The sequence below is a fragment of the Dasypus novemcinctus genome, chromosome 18 (genome assembly GCF_030445035.2).
Source record: "Dasypus novemcinctus isolate mDasNov1 chromosome 18, mDasNov1.1.hap2, whole genome shotgun sequence".
Taxonomy (NCBI): domain Eukaryota; kingdom Metazoa; phylum Chordata; class Mammalia; order Cingulata; family Dasypodidae; genus Dasypus; species Dasypus novemcinctus.
Genome location: NC_080690.1, coordinates 71,418,977 through 71,438,590, shown reverse-complemented (window position 1 = coordinate 71,438,590; position 19,614 = coordinate 71,418,977). Strand labels below are relative to the sequence as shown.

General features: G+C 52.6%; 1 protein-coding gene across 2 annotated transcripts in view; it reads right to left on the bottom strand.

The window, feature by feature from the left end:
- MYH14 (myosin heavy chain 14) overlaps window positions 1-19,614 on the bottom strand; it is a 92,462-nt gene that overhangs the window by 33,568 nt on the left and 39,280 nt on the right. For both annotated transcript variants that reach the window (XM_058280676.2, XM_058280677.2), the window contains 7 exons: window positions 10,844-10,965; window positions 8,104-8,173; window positions 7,776-7,936; window positions 7,405-7,513; window positions 5,879-6,010; window positions 3,150-3,356; window positions 171-308 (listed from right to left, as the gene is read on the bottom strand). In XM_058280676.2, coding sequence (XP_058136659.1) covers window positions 171-308; window positions 3,150-3,356; window positions 5,879-6,010; window positions 7,405-7,513; window positions 7,776-7,936; window positions 8,104-8,173; window positions 10,844-10,965 — 939 coding nt within the window. The remainder of the gene's footprint in view (window positions 1-170; window positions 309-3,149; window positions 3,357-5,878; window positions 6,011-7,404; window positions 7,514-7,775; window positions 7,937-8,103; window positions 8,174-10,843; window positions 10,966-19,614) is intronic.

Below are 19,614 nucleotides of genomic sequence, written 5' to 3'. Positions count from 1 at the left end.
CACCTTCTGGGTGAAAGCGTGGCAAAGGGAGGCCGGGAGAGAGCAAGAGTTCAAAGGAGGCAGAGGTAAAGCCCGGAGCCCCTGGAGAGGGGGGCCGGAGGGGGGGAGACCTGGAGAGAGCCCCTGCACCCAGCGACGTGGCCCCCCATCGGCTGCCCGCAGGCCCCGACCTTGCTCAGCCTGGCGTTCTGGTCTTCCAAGAGCAGCAGATCCTCCTCAAACTTCTTCAGCTTTGCCTCCGTGGTCACCTTCTCCAGCTGCAGCTTCTGCCGCGCCCCCTCCTCGGCCTCGAGGTGGGTCTCCAGCTCCTGCAGCCGGGAGGAGAGGGGTGAGGAGCGCAGGAATGGGGTGTGATGGGAAGGAGGTGGGGAAGGGACGGTCCTGGGGGCTGGGGGAACCGGCCCTCGCGAACTCCTGCTTCCCGCGCTAGCCCCACAAGCCTGTGGTCACGCGCGGCACGATCCGGGCCCTGGGAGAGAGCAAACGTCTCTTTATGGAAGTGATATGCTCGTGAGCAGGTGTGTGCGTGCATGCGCATGCATGCATATTTGCGTGTGCGTGTGTTTGTGTAAGCGTGTGCGTGGGCCGACAGTGGACAAGAAACAAATCACGCGGCAGGTGCTGTTCACCCCACGAGGCCATCGAGCTCTTGAAACGTGGCTGGTGCGACTGAGGGCCCAGATTTTCAATTTCACCTAATTTCAGTTATTTAAAGTTAAGACCGGGTACTCAATCGTTGGCAAACTTTTAAGTGTGGGTGGACCAACGTGGGCATGTGCATCTACTTTTTCAACCACAGAAGTTACAAAACATAAATATTATCAAGCATTTCCAAAGAAGGGGCAGCGTCCACGTGAAGCTGCACTGTAGCCTGGCACCCGGTGATTTTCAAAGACTTGGTCAAAAAACATCACTAATACCAATAAAAGAGCTGATTAAAACAACAGAATAATGTAATTACAATTACATATTGTGTATATAATATTTGTCATTAGTGGTAGATAACACTATATAATATATAAATATCTGTTACCTTGATTATATACTTATGCCATTAGTTATATATGTAATTCAATATGATATACAATAAAATGACTCTAATTTATGACATTAAACAGTAGCATTGCATATATATCAAGATGAACATCACCGTTCCCTTCGAGCTTTTTGAACGTGGCTCCTAGGAAACAACTGCACACTGGGCAGCTCTGGCACAGAACGCTAGGAGGTGGCGCGGTACGGAAACAAGGAAGGGGAAGCGGGGGTGCTAGATATTTTTGCATATTTCTGCTGCAGGGGGGTCAGGAGAGGCCTCACTGAGAAGGTCCCCTTTGCAGCAACAGGTGAGGGCAGAGAAGGATGGAGCCATGTGGAGACAAGAAAGAGAGCGGCCAGTGCAAAGGCCCTGAGGCAGGGGGAGGCTGGCCGTGCAAGGAACAACCAGAGTGAGGAACAGCCTGAGCGAGGCACAGCCAGGGGGCTGCACGAGCTGCTCCCCCTCCCCACCTCTCTTTGTCCCCAGCCTCACCTCCCACTCGGCCTCCTCACTCTTCCTGGGACACGCCACGCCCCTTCCGGCCTCAGGGTCCCTCCATGGCTGTGCCCACCGTGTGGGGCCTGCCCTGAATCTGCTTTGGCTCTTTCTCTTTTCCTTCGGGCAGGAATGCGGAGGCTGCCTGCCCTGGAAGCGGCACCGCCCTGTCCCCCCTGCAGAGACCCCCCCAGCCCCTCAGTAGCCTCTTTCCAGCATTCTGCGCTCTCCGTGAGGCCGACACTGGTTTGCTGGTTCACCTGCAGCCCCTGCCGGAGCGGGGCCTTTGTGTGGTTCGCTGCTTTGTCCTCAGCACAGGGCAGGGCCCGAGAAATATTTGTTGAATAAATGAAGGAACGAGGGAACCTGGTGTGTCCCGGGCGCAGAGAGGGGACGTGACTTGACCATGACCACCTGCTTCAGGGGAGGGGCCGAGACTCCAACACAGGACTCAGGCTAATCCACACTGGCCAGGTTTGTGGGAGAAACAGGTTCTCAGTCAGGTCCAGGAGTAAGCTGGGGGAGAAGATCCTCATGGCCTTTGTACATACTGCCCCTTTTCCTTGAAATGCCCTTCCCCTTCCCTGGCTGTCTGGCGAACACCTATGCTTTCTACAATGCCCCAATGTCACCTCCTTCAGGAAGCCTGCCAGCGCCCTGAAGCAGAGCAAGCGCCGCCCACCTCTGGGATCCTGCACGTGTCTGGGCGGCCTCCACTAGGGCATATACCTCTGTGGACCCTGAACGCCTCTACCCCCCGACTGGGACCCTTGAGGGGCGGAACTCGCCCCAGCTGATCTCCACGTCCCTGGCTGCACCTGACACCCAGGCAAGGAGGGCACGAGAGGTATTTTTTCTTTTTGTCTGGGAGACTTTTGGTGATAGTGCCATGCTTTTCCTCTCGGTCACGCCCCCGCCCCAGGTGGCTTGTCCTGCCTCCTGCGTGTGTGTGGTGTGACTCTGTCGTGGCAACCGGAGCAGGGAAAGCCCTGCCTCGCCCTCTCCCCACCACACACAAGCGCCCAAGGGTGGGCGGGGCCTCCAGGAGGGTTTCTATGCTGCTGTGGCCCCTGGCAGGCGGTCCGTGGACATCTGAGATGCCGAGCACTGAACCTGCAACTGGGAGTGTTGGGTTCGAGTCCTGGCTCAGCCTCTTACCGGACGAGTGGCCATGGGCAAGTCACCTCACCTCTCTGTGCCTCAGTTTCCCCTTCTGGAAAACAGAGATGACTGTATCAGCTAGTCCACGTAGTTGTGGAAGGCTGACTGGCGCTTAGCAGGTGCCTGGCACACAGAGGATTCACATCAAAGTAACCTCTTACTATTACTGCTACGACGGTTGGGTTGGCTGAATAACCAATGGCTTTTTGGGAAGCTCCTGAAATGAAAGATAAAGTTGTTTGCAACTTTTATCTTCCCAGGCAGAGCACTGAGGACACAGCTCGAGTGCCTGGATCAAGCCAAGCCTGAAGCACACTCCGGACTCTCCCATGATCAGAGCCCAACATTCTTCTTTTCACTCCAGCCACTGTGAGCTGAGCTTTCTGCAAGTTCACGGCCAGGAGAGACCTGGTCTGCAGGGCCAGGGTGGACAGAGGGGTGGTCGAGGGGACCAGACCTGGATGTGCTGCTGCAGCCTCCTCTTCTCCGACTGCAGCTGGCGGCTGCACTCCTCCTCCTCGCCCACGCGGGCCTCCAGCTCCGACACCACCAGCTCCAGCTCCTGCTTGCGGGCCGCCAGCCGCCCCCGCGTCTCCTCCGCCTCGGCGCACAGCTCCGACTCTGCCCGCAGCTGCTCGGCCAGGCGGCTGCGCTCCTCCTCGAGCTGGGGACGGGGGTCAGGCTTAGCAGGCACAACGGCCCTCCCAGGAGCACCAGATCCTGCTGTCTGCCCCTCCCCTTGAGTCCCTGGGGACTGGCGGGCGGGAGGCACAGCCCCAACCTGCTTCTCCCTGGGCCCCCTGCTCAGGATGGCCCCATGTCCCCCAGTCACCGGGCCAGTCTCTGGGTGCCCCTGGGTCCCCAGCACCCTCTCTCCTGTCCTTGTCCAGGGCCCCGGCGCCATCCTTTCCCATCTGGACTGTCACTCAGGCCCCCTCTGCTCTTGCCCGCCCCTGTTCTGTCCCCATGTGGCCCCCAAGGGATCTTCTAGCCATCAGACGATTGGTTTAATCGAAGAAAATGCAGAAAAGCCTTCAGAAAAAGGCTCAAGAAGGAGTTTGTTTCAGCATTATTTTAAGACAGCAACAATCCTGGAAGAAGCCGAAAGGTAAAGTGAGGTGGGCATTAGCCTGTTCAAAGCAGCAGCTGCAAAGGAAGAAGGGGAGGGCAGCGGGCACGGAAGACGTCTCCAGGAGAAGGGACTAACCGGGAAGGGCCAGCCTCTCGCCACCAAGGCATGCTCTGCCGTGTTTACAGCAGCGAAAAGGCTAGAAGCCACTTAAAGACTGCAAGGCGCTGGCCAGCGTGCTGGCTGGTGCTCTTCAGTTAGAGGTTCATGAGGAAGCTGCCGCTTTGAAAAGTAAGATGCGTGAGGCATCTTCATTGATGCGAAGGATCTCCATGAGACGCTGCGGCAGGGGCTGCCGTCTACACCACCCCCCTGCCTTCCTTTATACTCAAACCCTGACTTGACTCAGTAACGACATGTCTAGTTAAAAACCAGCTCCCCCAGCTTCCCTTGCAACAGGGAGGCCAGTGAGATGCAAGCGGAAGCTGGTACGTGAAGTTCCCTGTGTGATGACTCTTTAAAGATGCCTCATTCGGCTGAGAGTCTACCATTTGGCTCTTTCCCAACATTTCCCTTCTCTCTTGCTGCCTGGAATCCAGACATGAAAACTAGATCTCCAGCTGCCGTACTGGACCATGAGGCAACCCTAGAGCAAATGGCCTGGGCTCTGGTTGCTGGAACCGAAGAGAAGCAGCCTGGTCCCTGATGTCCAAGAAGCCCCCATATTAGTCTTGGACTTATTTATATAGGAAACATCTTAAAACCCTAAGGGAAGCAGATCTGGCTCAACCGATAGAGCGTCTGACTACCATATGGGAAGTGCAGGGTTCAAACCCAGGGCCTTCTAACCTGTGTGGTGAGCTGGCCCACGTACAGTGCTGATGCACGCAAGGAGTGCCGTGCCATGTAGGGGTGTCCCCCGTGTAGGGAAGCCCCACGCACAAGGAGTGCGCCCCATAAGGAGAGCCGCCTAGTGCGGAAAAAAAAGCACAGCCTGCCCAGGAGTGGCACCGCACACATGGAGAGCTGATACAGCAAGATGATGCAACAAAAAGAAAAACAGATTCCTGGTGCCACTGATAAGAATAGGAGCGGACACAGAACACACAGCGAATGGACACAGAGAGCAGACAATGTGGGGGAGGGGGAAGAGGGAAGGGGAACAGGAGAGAAATAAACAAAATAAAATTTTAAAAAAATCGGTGTGTGGTGACTTGCTTTTTTCATGTCCTTTTTTTACTTTCCAGTTCATCTAAACTGCACATTTCTGTGTCTTATCTATTGCCTGCTACAAGTATACATTACTTGTGTAATAGAAACTGTAATCAAGGATACTTAAAGAAAGGCAGATTTCCTCACATACAATACAAATGTGGGAAAAAATTTCCTAAGAGAAAAAAAACTTAGGGGTTGTCCCACATCCTAAACTCCCCATGACAGATCACTTCTGTCACCAGGAGAGATTCAAGACAATAAAGGATAATTCTTAAAAGCGAATAAAATGAAACTTCTAGTCCAAGAAGAGATGGGACTAGGGGTAGGGTGGGGTGGTGCGGGCCAGGGCGCCCTGCCAGGCCCAGAGGCTGCCCCTGCCGGCCACAGCCCGGTCCCTGCCCCACCCCTTGCAGTCACGGGCCCCGCCCCTGCACACCACAGCCCCGCCCCACGGCCCCGCCCCTTAAAGCCATGGCCCCACCCCGTTTGCCCCAGCCCTTTGCGGCCACGGCCCCGCCCCTTGCGGTCATGGCCCCGCCCCACAGCCCCGTCCCCTGCCCGCGGCACACATTCTGCCCACCCAGCCTCTCTTTACCAAAGCTCTTCCCGGGTATCTCCTGGGGGCCCAGAGGCCCCTTCAACATCCTTCCCCGCACCCCCAACACACACCCCGGCTGCATCGCGGTCCTGCCCCCAGCCCTGCAACGCCGGCACCCCAACATCCCTCCAGGCTCTGCCTGTAGCCCCGGCTGTCCACCCTGGCCCCGCTTCTCTACCCCCAATCCCCGCAGGTCCCAGCACCTTGGCCCCGCCCCGCCCATCTCCCCACCTCCCGTGCCCCCCATAACCCCACCCCTCACACCCCGACTCCGCCCCCACCACACCCAGGCCACACCCCTCACCTGCGTCAAGCGGCCCCGGAGCTCGCCCACCTCGCGGGCGCTCTGCTGCTGCAGCTCCTGCACCTTCTGCAGCTCCTGGGCGCGCGCCTGCAGCACCTCGTCCTGCCGCGTCACCTGCAGCAGTGGCTTGACCTAGGGGGAGGCGGGGGGCCGTTGTGGATGGGGGGGCTTCCTCCTGCCAACCTCCACCTGCCAAGGGGGCAGGCACCGTGCCCAGGGCCGGGAGCTCGCGCTCTGGGGGGCCTGGGTGCATGGGTTCGAATCCCAGCTCCTCCAGGGCTAGTGTGTGCCCTCAGCAAGCCCACTGGTGGCCCCATCTGTACAGTGGGCTGTCAGCCCCTGTGCCACAGGGCTGCCAAGATGAAATGCATTTGTGCTCCTGAGGAGCCTAGATCAGCCCTAGGTACTGGCAACAGACCGGGGGAGAGACGCATTCGACAGGACGTGATTACAGCCTGAGCGGGAGGCACAGCCCGATTCACAAGGAAGCAGCCCTTCCCGTGGCTAAGGGGCTGTGCGCTGGTATTTTCTGTTCTGTCGTCTGTTACTCATTGGACCCAACTCTGCTGGAGTCTTTTCTAGGCATCTCATCAATTATCTTGTTTGTTTCTGTCCTAATCCCTGCATTTATCACAGCTGTAATTTTACATTTATTTGTGGGATTGACTAATTGATACCCGTCCCCCTCCCCCGCCTCCCACCAGGCTGAGGACAGACACATCTTCCTAAATGGTCTGTGGTAAGTATCCGCGGCTCTTAGCCGTGGGGCTCTGGCGACATGAAGCGGCTCCAGATGAGATACTAACGAGCAGGCATCTATAGAAAGAGGGCAGAGCCGTGTCTGCTTCCCTTTGCCATTTTATCCTGAGCCCCTAAAACAGTGCATGGCACATAATAAGTATTCAGTAAAACCAGACGAGGAAGGCGGGCCGACCTGTCCATTACCATATTCAGAATCACACCCAACAGCTGTGCGTTCGCCTCCAAATCTCTAACCCCTTTCTCCTAATTTCCTACGGGAGCCCCCGTCCCCTCAGTTTAGGATGGGGGGCGGGGGCTGAGACTCGACCTTTCCCCTCTGCTCGGCATGGGCACAGGACCCCAGCCTGGCTCGTGTGACTTCTGGAGTGGCCACAGAGGCCCAGCTGGGGCAAGAGTGGAACCCGGGCTCTGACCGTCCCCCTGCACTGTCCAAGCTGGGGTGGGGGTGGGGGGGGGCTGGGTGGGCGAGCTGGCTCTGCTGACAGCCCCACTTGGGAAAAGTCTGCCTGTGATCGCCAAGGAAGAAAGCCAAGCAGAAGGCGCAGGAAGTCAGATAACCGTCCCTGGGCCTGGATCCAGCTGGACCTGACGCTGCCCTCTACTTTTCACCCATCCTGCTTGACCCAGCTTTTCTGTCACTTGCTACCTAAGGAATCCTGGCAAACAAAGGATGAGCCGATGGGTCCCATTTAACTGACACAGAAAACCGAGACCCAAACAGGCCGGCCCCTCGCTGCTCAGGCCAGCTCCCCCGCCACCCTCACCTTGGTGAAGAGCCGCCACCACTGCCAGTGCCGCAGCTTCAGGTAGGCTGCGCAGTTCCGCTGCATCACCCGCAGGGCGCTCTGCTGCTGCTGCCGCTTCTGGAAGGCCCTGGGCGGGGAGACGGTGGGTCTCAGTGGCCCAGGGCCCCGTGCCCTTAGCAGAGGGCCCGCTCCCTTCACTCAGCCATGATTAGAGACCTGCTGTGTGCGGGCACTCTCCACTGCTCTCGGCCCGCTGGGCGCAGCCCGCCAGCCCCAGCCCCCCGACTCTCAGCGCGCTCTCTCCTGCTTGCACCGCAGCCTTCTGCCATCATGAGGCCCGGGCACCAGGGGCCGCCTGGTCAACCCCTCCTTCCCAGCGCGACCCCTACCTGCGGGCCAGGTAGCCCCGAGCGGCTGCCTGGAAGGACACGATGATGTCTGTGACCTTCAGGTCCCGCTCCTCCTCCAGCTGGGCCAGGACCCCCGCTCGGAAGAAGATCTTGCTCTGCCCCACCCGGTAGAGGTTGGGGTCCAGTTCCAGGGCCTGGATCTGTGCGGGAGGGGGAGGGGTGATGAAGGGAGGGGCGGGGGCAGGGTGATGGGGAGGGGTGGGAAGGGGGCCGGGTGATGGAGGGGACGGGGGCATGGTGATGGGGGGGGTGATGGCGGGCCCAGCCCCCCTCCAGCCCCCGCCCCTGGCCCCGTGCCCCTGCTCACCATCTTCTCGCAGGCCTGCTTCCCATCCATAAAGCCCTTGGGGATGGCGTTGGGAGTCAGGATTTCATACCTGGGGGAGGGGGTCAGAGCTACAGCAGATGGTCCCTGAGCTCCTGCTGCAGCTGGGCACTGGGCTCAGAGTGACAGTGAGCAGTGACCACCGTGACCCTGTGAGAAAACCCAGCCAAGCTTACAGGGAGGTGCAGAAAGAGCTGCGTCTCAGGAAGGGGACGCGCGAGCAACAGAGGACGGCTGCTCACGTTTTTGGACACTTACTGCGTGTCAGTCCCCGAGCTAAGTGCCGCACAGCAGTTTCTTTCAAAATTTTGAGTGTGGGAATAAAAAACGCACTTTAGAGTCGCATCTGCGTCATCCTCAGAGCCTTTGTCCCTGCCGCTCCCTCTCCCTGGAGCTCAACATTTCATATAAAACAATGCAGGCAAGCGGACTTGGCCCAGTGGTTAGGGTGTCCGTCTACCACATGGGAGGTCCGCAGTTCAAACCCCGGGCCTCCTTGACCCGTGTGGAGCTGGCCATGCGCAGTGCTGATGTGCGCAAGGAGCCACGCAGGGGTGTCCCCACGTAGGGGAGCCCCACGCGCAAGGAGTGTACCCTGTAAGGAGAGCCGCCCAGCGTGAAAGAAAGTGCAGCCAACCCAGGAGTGGCGCCGCACACACGGAGAGATGACACAGCAAGATGACGCAACAAAAAGAGACACAGATTCCAGGTGCCAATGATAAGAATGCAAGCGGACACAGAAGAACACACAGCGAATGGACACAGAGAGCAGACAATTGGGGGGGGGGAGGGGAGAGAAATAAATTTTTAAATCTTAAAAGAAAATAATGCATGTTATTTTATTATTATTCTAGTAATGGAAGAACTTGTGACAATGATATAAAGGCAGGGGTTATCAGAGGTTCTGAAGGGAGGGAGAGGGAAAATAGGTGGACCAGGGGGCATGTGGGACATTGGAATCGTTCTGCTGACGTTGCAATCATGAACACAGGCCAGCATACGTTTTGTCTAAACCTGTAAAACTGTGTTGGTGCAAAGTGTAAATGATAATATAAAGCACAGAGCACGGCTGGTAGTGCTTCACGATGTGTTCATCAGTGTAACAAACGTACACACTAATGAGGACGCTGCCAACAGGGGTGGGGGGGGCAGGGGGCATATGGGAATCCCCCTACATTTTCAATCTAAGTTTTGTGGAACCTAAAACTTCTTTAAAAATAAAGAAAAAATAATGTATATTACATATACTATACAAACACATCATATATAGAACACAGGTCACATACATGATACGGGTTATCTAATACCCTTGTGACCGGAAACGCTGGTGTGTGTGTGTCTGAGTTCCTCCACCACCCACGATCCTGCTGGAACGCAGAGTCTAGTCCAGCAGGTCTCAGGTGGGACCTGAGCACCCGCGTGTCCAGCAGGCTCCCGGCTGCCGCTGGTCCAGCGTCCGGCTCTGGGCTGCCACCACACACTGGGCCGCCAGGAGCAGCCACCAGCCACAGGGGCCACGAGCCCTTGAAACGTGGCCAAGCGCGACCGAGGAACTGGAGTTGTGATTTTATGACGTTTTAATTGAACTAAATCTAAATAAAAAAACCAGAAGCGGTGTGAATAGTTCCCTGATAAACCCAACCCTACTGTTGGGGCAAGACGAACTTCACTTTGACTAGTGGAAGCTTGGCGTCCAAACTGAGAGGTGCCACAAGTGTGAACCACACATCGGATTCTGCAGACTCGGTATGAAGAATGAACTCTCTTACCGATAATTTCCACATTGGTATATGTCTATCAAATATCTTAGATAGATTGGGTGAAACAAAATCTCTCGTGAAAATTCCTTTTGCCTGTTCCTTTTTACTTTTTAAAAGGGGACTACCAGAAAATGTTAAACTGCACACGTGGCTCACGTTGTACTTCTAAAGGGCGGTGCTGCTACCTGCTGCTTGTCTGAAACGTGACTTTGGTACAATACCTACCTACCCTAGTACTCGCCATACAGTTTGGAGCTTCCTGCTCTCCGCTATTCTACTCCATTCTTTACAGAGATGCAGGGAAAGGGGTGTGGCTCAGGCAGTTGGGCTTGTCCCGGGTTCGATGCCCAGGGCCTCCTGGTGAAGGCGGCGAGCTGGCCCACGCAGGAGTGTCGCCCTGCGCAGGAATGCCGGCCCACGCAGGGATGCCAGCCCATGTGGAAAGCTGGCGCAGCAAGATGATGCAACAAAGAGAGACACAGAGGAGAGACAATAAGAGACGCAGCAGACCAGGGAGCTGAGGTGGCACAAGAGATTGAGCACCTCTCTCCCACTCCAGAAGGTGCCAGGATCGGTTCCTGGAGCCGCCTAATGAGAAGACAAGCAGACACAGAAGACCACACAGCGAAGGGACACAGAGAGCAGATGGGGGTGGGCGGGGATAAATAAATCTTAAAAAAAAAAAAAGAAATGCAAGGTGCAGCACCCTGACGTGACATCACAGCCCAGACACGATGGCGGTCTGGAGACGAGCTCAGACGCCAAGGGCGCCGGCCGGGCGCGGCACTCTGCACCCCTTCTCCTGGGGCCCGCCGAGGGCCAGCACTCTCCCGCGTGACACCCGAGGATGCCGAGGCTCGGGGAGCGGGCCGGATCCCCGGTGTGGAGGCAGCGGGCGGGGACCTCGGCGGGGGTGGCGGCTCCTGCCCCTGCCCGCCCGCCCCGCGGGGCCGCACGCTCACCGCTGCCGGAACTCCTGGAAGTGGATGCGGTTGGGGAAGCCCTGGCGGCAGATGCGGATGCCCTCCAGGACGCCGTTGCAGCGCAGCTGGTCCAGCACCAGCCGGGGCTCCAGCTTCCCGGCCTGCGGAGAGTGGGGTGCGGTCAGCGGAAGCCGTGGGGGCCAGCGAGGTCGCTGGGGGTCAGCGAGACTGCTGGGGGCCAGCAAGGCTGCTGGGGGTCAGCAAGGCTGCTGGGGGTCAGCAAGGCCGCTTGGGGCCAGTGGAGGCCACTGGGGGCCCGCGACGGCCAGGCCCCCCAGGTCATGGGGTGAGGAGGGCAGTGGTGGTAGCAGGACGCTGCCCGTGCAGCGCGTGCCACTGGACTGTACAGTCACAAACGGCTAAAAGGCACGGTTCAGTCATATCCCTGTATATGTGACCACGAGAAGTATTTTTAAACAAGATGGTTGAGGGAGCGAATGTGGCTCGAGCAGCTGAGCGCCTGCTTCCCACACGGGAGGCTCTAGGTTGGGTTCCCGGTGCCTTCGAAACAAAAACAAAAGCAAGCAAGCAAAACAAACGAGGAAACTGGTTCAGGGGAGCAGGTGTGGCTCAGTGGTTGGCGCCAGCTTCCCACGTATGAGGTCCCAGGTCCAAGACCCGGCACCTCAAAAAAAAAAAAAAAGGTTGAATTTTGGCCATTTTGTATGGTTCGGCCTATTATTTTCTGAGAACCTACTATGTGTGGGGGATATTGGAGGTTCTGGGGAGACAACCATGATCAAGCCAGGAAGAGAAGCCTGCCCCGTGGGCGCCGAAGGTCCAGTGGGAGAAACTGACAAGAAACGAGGTAAAGAAGGTGCTTCTAAATGTCACCAGTAAACCAGAAACAGTAAGTGCTGGGAACAGAGCCGCAGGGAGGGGCTGGGCGGGCTGAGCAGGCACACGGACCGTCCAGTCAAGCGCTCCTGGGAAGGTAATGAGGGAATTCCCTAAACAGCTCTTCTGAGCGGCTGGCTTTCCTCACCTTTCCTTTTTCAAAAAAAGTGATATGCAAATGGCACAATTGTAAACAGGAGAGAGACCCAAACGCCACCCGGCAAATCAGGACCCCCTCCCCATATCCCCAGAGAAGTCAGTGCAGTGGCCAGTTCTTATGGAACCTTCTAGTCCAGCTGTTGTGGTTTTTTGCTTTGTTGTTTCTTTAAATTTTAAAGCAGTTTTACTGAGGTATATTCAACATACCATACAATCTATCTCAAGTGTACAATGAGTGGCTTTTTAAAAAATGGCTTTTAATATAATCACAGTGTTGTGCCTTCAGCACAAACATTTTTAGAACAATTTCATTTCTCCAAAAAGAAAATCTCCACACCCCTTAGCAGCTGCCTCTCGATCCCTCTCCTTCCCCAGCCCTACGTGACCACTAATCTAAATCCATCTTCATAAATTGATTTATATTTACATTTTGCATAAATGGAATCATGCGATATGCAGTACTTTGGTTTCTTGCATTTATCATAATGTTCCCCCCCTCAATAGTAACATCTTGTAATATTAACATATATACGTTCCCTTTCAAAGAAAAACGTTCCTACAGATGCAGCGGCACCCACGGTCACAGCTCGCACGCGTGTCACGATGCTCTGAGCCCGTGGCATTTGGCAGCTTCCCTTCTAGTAACACACAGGCCCTTAGCTTCCCCTTTCAGCCAGGCACACCACACGATAGCACTGCCAGTTCAAACTCCATGTCAGGATCTCACCTTTTCTATTCATTGCCAAAGACTCACAATCTTTGTACCAATTATGCGCAGGTTGACCCTCGGCTTTCCGTTCTCTGACTTCCGTCTATTTTCTGGCGACCCATATTCTACTTATTAACCCCACTAGTATATACATTATTTTTAGTTCATAGTAGCACAATCGAAAGGTACCGGTCCTTTTGTACCTGGCTTGCTGCACTCACATAACGTCCCCCAGGGGCATCCATGTTGTCACATGCTCTATGACTGCATTACTTCCCACAGCTGCATAAAATTGCATTGTGTGAGGACACCACAGTTTATCCATTTATTGGGTGATGGACACCCGGGTTGCTTCCGTCTTTTGGCAACCGTGAATAATGTCGCTATGAACATGGGTGTGCAGAGTCTGCTCGCGTCCCTGCTCTCAGCTCCTCTGGGTAGACACCCTGTAGTGGTATTGCAGGGTCACGTGGCAAGTCGATGTTCAACTTCAGTCCAGCGGCTGTGCAATTCTGCATTCCCTCGAAAGGGAACAAGTGTTCCCATCTCGCCACATCCTCACCAACACTTGTAGTTCTGTCTTTTTAACAGTGGCCATTCTGATAGGTGTGAACTGGTATCTCATGGTGGCTGTGATTTGCATTTCCCCAATCGTTAGCGATGTGGAACATTTTTTCATTTTTTACCATTTGTATTTCTTCTTTGGGCAAATATCTATTCAAGTCTTTTGCTCATTGTTTGTCTTTTTAGTGAATTGTAACATCTCTTTATATAGCCTAGATAGTAAACCCTTACTAATATGTGATTTCCAAAATTTTCTCCCATTGAATCAGCTGCCTTTTCACCCTTTTGACAAAGTCCATTGAGGGGCAAAACTATTTAATTTTGAGGAGGTCCCATTTATAGTTTGTTTTTTCTTTTGTTGCTTTGAGTATTGGATCCAAGAAACCACCATCTACCACAAGTTCTTAAAGAGGTTTCCCTACATTTTCTTTCTTTCCTTTTTTTTTTTTTTAAAGATTTTTATTTTATTTATTCTTCTCCCCTTCCCCCCTGTTGTCTGCTCTCTGTGTCCATTTGCTGTGTGTTCTTCTGTGATCGTTTCTATTCTTTTCAGCAGCACCGGGAATCTGTGTCTCTTTTTGTTGCATCATCTTGCTGCGTCAGCTCTCCATGTGTGTGGCGCCACTCCTGGTTAGGCTGTGCTTTTTTCGTGTGGGTTGGCTCTCCTTGTAGGGGTGCACTTCTTGCGCATGGGGCTCCCCTATGAGGGGGCACCCCTGCATGGCACAGTACTCCTGGTGCGCAGCAGCACTGTGCGTGGGCCAGCTCACAAGGGTCAGGAGGCCCTGGGGATCGAACCCTGGACCCTCCATATGGTAGTTGGATGCTCTATCAGTTGAGCCATGTCTGCTTCCCACTACATTTTCTTCTAGTAGTTTTAGGGTCCTGGCTTTTACATTTAGGCTTTCATCCATTTTGAGTTGTTTCTTGTACAGGGAGTGAGATAGCGGTCCTCTTTCACTCCTTTGGTTATGGATATACAGTAGTTCTCCCAGCACCACTTGTTGAAGAGAATGTTTTGTTCCAGTAATGTAGACTTGGTAGGTTTGTAAAAAACCAGTTGGCTGAAGAGGTGAGGGTTTATTTCTGGACTCTCAATACTATTCCACTGCTCAGTGTGTCTACTTTATGGCAATACCATGCTGTTTTGACCACTGTAGCTCTGTAGCATGCTTCAAGTTCAGGCAGTCCTCCCACATTGCTATCCTTTTTTAGAATGCTTTTGGCTATTTGGGTGCACTTTCCCTTCCAATTGAATTTGGTAATTGCCTTTCCTATTTCTGTAAAGTAGGCTTTTGGAATTTTGATTATTGCATTGAATCTATAAATTAATTTGAGTAGGACTGACATCTTCACAATATTTAGTCTTTGAATCCCTGAACATGGAATGTTTTTCCATTTGTGTAGGTCTTCACTGATTTCTTTTAGCATTATTTTGTAGTTTTCTGCATATAGGTCCTGTACTTTTTTGGTTAAATTAATTCCTAGGTAGTTGAGTCTTTTTGTTGTTACTGTAAGTGGAATTTTCCCGATTTCCTTCTTAGCCTGTTCAATACTAATGTACAGAAACATCATTGATTTTTGCATGTAGATCTTGTATCCTGCCACTTTGTTGAACTTGTTTTTTAGCTCAAGTAGCTTTGTCATAGACATTGCAGAATTTTCTAAATATAGGATGCCATCCACAAATAGTAAAACTTTTACTTCCTCTTTTCCTAATTGGATGCCTTTTTATTTCTTGTCTAATTGTCCTAGCTGGAACTTCTAGTACAACGTTGAACAATGGTGACAGTGGGCATCCTTGTCCTTTCCTCACTGAGCACAATGCCCTTCAGCATACTGAGGAATTTTCCTTTTATTCCTATCTTTCAAAGTGTTTTTTTAATCAAGAAAGCATGCTGGATTTTGTTGAACGCCTTTTCTGCATCAATCGAGATGATCATGTGTTTTTTTCCTTCAATTTGTTAATGTGGTATATTACATTGATTTTCTTATATTGAACCACCCTTGCATAACAGGAATAAATCCCACTTGGTCGTGATATATGTCTTTTGATAGACTGTAGAATTCTATTTGCAAGCATTTTGTTGACAATTTTTGCATCTATGTTCCCTAGAGAGATTGGTCTATAATTTTCTTTCCTTGTAGTATCTTCATCTGGCTTTTGGTATTAGGATGATGTAGGCTTCATAAAATGTGTTGGATAATTTTCCCTCCTTTTCAATTTTTTAGAATAGTTTAGACAGATTGGTGCTAATTCTCCTCTTTAATTTTTAAAAAAAGATTTATTTTTATTTCTCTCCCCTTCCCTGCCCCCCACCCCAGTTGTCTGTTCTCTGTGTCCATTCGCTGTGTATTCTTCTGTGTCTGCTTCTATTTTTGTCAGCGGTACCAGAAATCTGTCTCTTTTTGTTGCGTCTTCTTGCTGCATCAGCTCTCCGTGTGTGCGGTGCCACTCCTGGGCAGGCTGAACTTTCTTTCGCGCTGGGCGGCTCTCCTTACAGGGTGCTTAATTCTTCTTGAAATGCTTTGTATAAGTCATCTGTGAAGCCATCTGGCCTTGGACCTTTCTTTGTTGGGAGATATTTTTTTAAAAGATTTTATTTATTTTTATCTCCCTCCATCCTCCATCGTCTGCTCTCTGTGTCCATTTGCTGTGTGTTCTTCTGTGTCTGCTTGTCTTCTCATTAGGCGGTTCCAGTAACTGATCCTGGGACCTTCCGGAGTTGGAGAGAGGTGATTACTCTCCTGTGCCACCTCAGCTCCCCTGTTCTGCTAAGTCGTCTTTATTTTCTCTCTTCCGTATCTCTTCTTGCGTCATCTTGCTGCGCCAGCTCTCCATGTCAGCTGGCTCTCCTGCGCGGGCCTGCATTCCTGCATGGGCTGGCACTCCTTGTGGGCCAGCTCGCCCTCACCAGGGGGTCCTGGCATTGAATCCTGGACCTCCCATATGGCAGGTGGGAGCCCAACTAGTTTAGTCACATCCGTTTCCCTGTTGGGAGATTTTTGATGACGGATTCCATCTCTTAAGTGTGACTGGTCTGTTAAGTTCTTGTATTTCTTGTAGAGCAATGCAGGCTGTTCGTGCATTTCTAGGAATTTGTCCATTTATGACATTTATGACTTATTTCTTCCTGGTGAATTGCTTTTATTAATATATAATGGCTTTCTGCATCTCTTATAACTTTTTCTGCATTTAAAGTCTATTTTGTCTGATATTAGTATGGCTACTTCTGTTCTTTTTTGGTTACTGTTTTTGTGGAAACTCTTCTTCCAGCCTTTCACTTTCAGCCAGTTTGTGTCCCTGGGTCTAAGGTGAGTCCCCTGTAGGCAGCATATGGATGGCTCATGGTTGGTTTGTTTTTTCTAAAAGATGTATTTATTTATCCCTCCCCCTCCCCCCATCTGCTCTCTGTGTCCATTTGCTGTGTGTTCTTCTGTGTCTGCTTGTATTCTCATTAGGTGGCTCCGGGAACCAATCCTGGGACCTTCCAGAGTGGAAAAGAAGTGATTATTCTCTTGCACCACCTCATCTCCCTATTCTGCTGGATCTCTTATTCTCTCTCCCCTGTGTCTCTTTTTGTTGCATCAGCTTGCTGCATCAGCTCTCCGTGTGGGCCAGCACCCCAGCGTGGGGCAGTACTCTGCACAGACCAGCATTCTGCATGGGCCAGCGTGCCACACAGGCCAGCTTGCCCTCACCAGGAGGGGGTGGGCACTGAACCCTGGACCTCCTATATGGTAGACGGGAGCCTGGTTGGTTGCGCCACATCCGCTTCCATGGCTCATGTTTTTTATCCATTCCGTCAGCCTTTATCTTTTGATTGAGGACATTAATCCACTCACATTCAATGATATTACTGTAAATGCACTATTTACCTCCACCATTTTATTCCTTGGTTTTCACATCATATCATATTTTCATCCATTTACTCTTTTGGTTATCCTTCCTGCTATTCTTGCCTTCTACACTCTCCAAGCCTCTCTCTCCTGTCTTTTCCTTTCAGGTTCTAAGTTCCTTTTAATACTTCCTGCAAAGGCAGATTCTTTTTTCATGAACTCTCTTAGTTTCTGTTTGTGACTATTTTATATTCACTTTCATATTTGAAGGACCGTTTTGCTGGGTAAAGAATTCTCAGTTGGCAACCTCTCTTTCAGTGACCGAACTGTATGATACCTCTGTCTTCTCGCCTCCGTGGTTTCTGACGAGAAATCTGTGCTAAGTCTTACTGGGCGTCCCTTGCATGTGATGGTTTGATTCTCCCTTCCTGCTCTTGGAATTCTCTATCGTTGACATCTGACATTCAGAATAGTATGTCCTGGAGTAGGTCTATTCGCATTTACTCTGATTTATGCTGCACTTCTTGGACATGGACATTCATTTCTTTCAAGAGAGTTGAGAAACGTTCAGCCATTATTTCCTCAAGTTCTCTTTCTGCCTCCTTTCCCTCTCCCGTTCTTCCGGAGCAGCCATGACACGTACGTTGTTGTGCTTCATGTTATCGTTCAAATCCCTGAGCTCCTGTTCAATTTTCTTCATTCATTACTCTCTGTTCTTCTCTTCAATTTCAGCTGTTCTGTCTTCTATATATTCTATTTCCTATCTTTTGAGTCTGTTGTTGTACGCCTCTAATGTGCTTTTTTAGGAGGCATGTGCAAATCGAGCCCGGGACTTCGTATGTGGGAAGGGGGAGCTCACCACCGAGCTGCACGCACTCCCGCCTCTAAGGTGTTGGGTTTTTTCTTTAAAGATTTATTTTTCATTTATTTCTCTCCCCTTCCCTCCCCCCCAGTTGTCCGCTCTCTGTGTCCATTTGCTGTGTGTTCTTCTGTGACTGCTTCTATCCTTACAGTGGACCTGGAAATCTGTTTCTTTTTGCTGTGTCAGCTCTCTGTGTGTGCGGCACCACTCCTGGGCAGGCTGCACTTTTGCACTGGGCAGCTCTCCTTACGGGGCGTACTCCTTGCACGTGGGGCTCCCCTATGCAGACGACACCCCTGCATGGCACGACACTCCTTGCGTGCATCAGCACTGCGCATGGGCCAGCTCCATACAGGTTAAAGAGGCCCAGGGTTTGAGCTGTGGACCTCCCATGTGGTAGGCCCTATCCGTTGGGCTAAGTCCGCTTCCCTCTAATGTGTTTTTTATCTCACCTATCATGTCTTTCATTCCCACGAGCTCTGTTATTTTTCTATTCAGGCTTTCAAATTCTTTGTGCTCCCTCAAAATCTTCTTGATGTCTTTTATCTCTTTAGCCACGTTGTCTTTCAACTCATTAATCTGATTTTGGAAATGTGTATGGATCTTGTTGGTTATGTGCCTCAGATCCTGCCCCTCATTTGATATATTCCTCTGCTGGGGCCAGTTCTTCCATTTTCTTAGTATGGCTTGCAGTTTTTGGCTGATGTTTAGGTACCCAATTAGGTGGGTAGTTTACCCAGGTGCTCGATTTCTCTCTCCTCAGTAGGGACTCAGTGGCGGGAGGCTGTGTCACCGCTGTTCTCTGATTCTTGGTTCAGCCTGTTCTGCGTCTTTAGGGTTGTCCCTGTTAGTTGCTCAAATCTGGGCCCTGGACCAGGGTTGCAGACCCACTTCCACGGGCCTTGGGGATGAAGGCTGGGGAGGCTGGAAAAAGCCTCTCTTACTTACTTTTAATTTCCTCACATGCACTTCCTTGGTGCACCAGAAGGTGGCGCGCTTTCACGGGCCTTTCAATTCAAGGCCTGGCTGGAGTATGTTCACCGCAACATGGACCGGACCCGTGTGACCGGGGATCCTGCCTGGAGGCTAGGAGCCTCATACTTCAAACTTTCCCAAAGGTTCCCTCCAGCCTTCGCTGGCAGCCCCCTCCCTTTCTGCTGGTAGGAACTGAGGGCACCCCCTCTGCGTCCTCGGCAGCCAGTCCAGCCAGCGGGAGGGGACCTTTCCAGTCCAGGGCCAGCTCCCAGGCCCGTCGGCACGTGCCCCACCCGCCTGGACAGGCTCCTGGCACACAGCAGACGACAGCGGTGGGTCGAGAGCCGAGTCAGCCTCAGCTGCGTCCCTTTCACTCCCGTTTCCTGGGGAGGTGGAGCCCTGCAGGCCCCTCTGTGGCCACTGGCCCGAGGCCTGAGAATTCAAAATCGTCTGCTCGTAGGGTGAGGAAAGGGCGCTGGCGCCTGCAGTTGCAGCTTCTGCTCGCGGTTATTCTGTCGGGATCCTTCCTGGGCCCTCTCTCTGCTGGGTGGTGTCAGCCTTCCCCTGCTGTCCTGAGCCGTGGAACACTTTTCCAGGCCGTTTCGGCCTGTCTCCCAGCTGGTCTTGTGGGAGGGGAGAGAGCCCCATCCTGCTAATCCGCCATCTCCCCGCAAGTTGTTCCTGGCCCTGGCTGCCCACTGAAATTCCCTGGGAGGCTTTTTATTCTTAAACAAATGCCTGGGCCCCACCTCGAGGCAGAATCTGAAGCTCTGGAAACTGAGCATGGGTAACGGTATTTTTTTA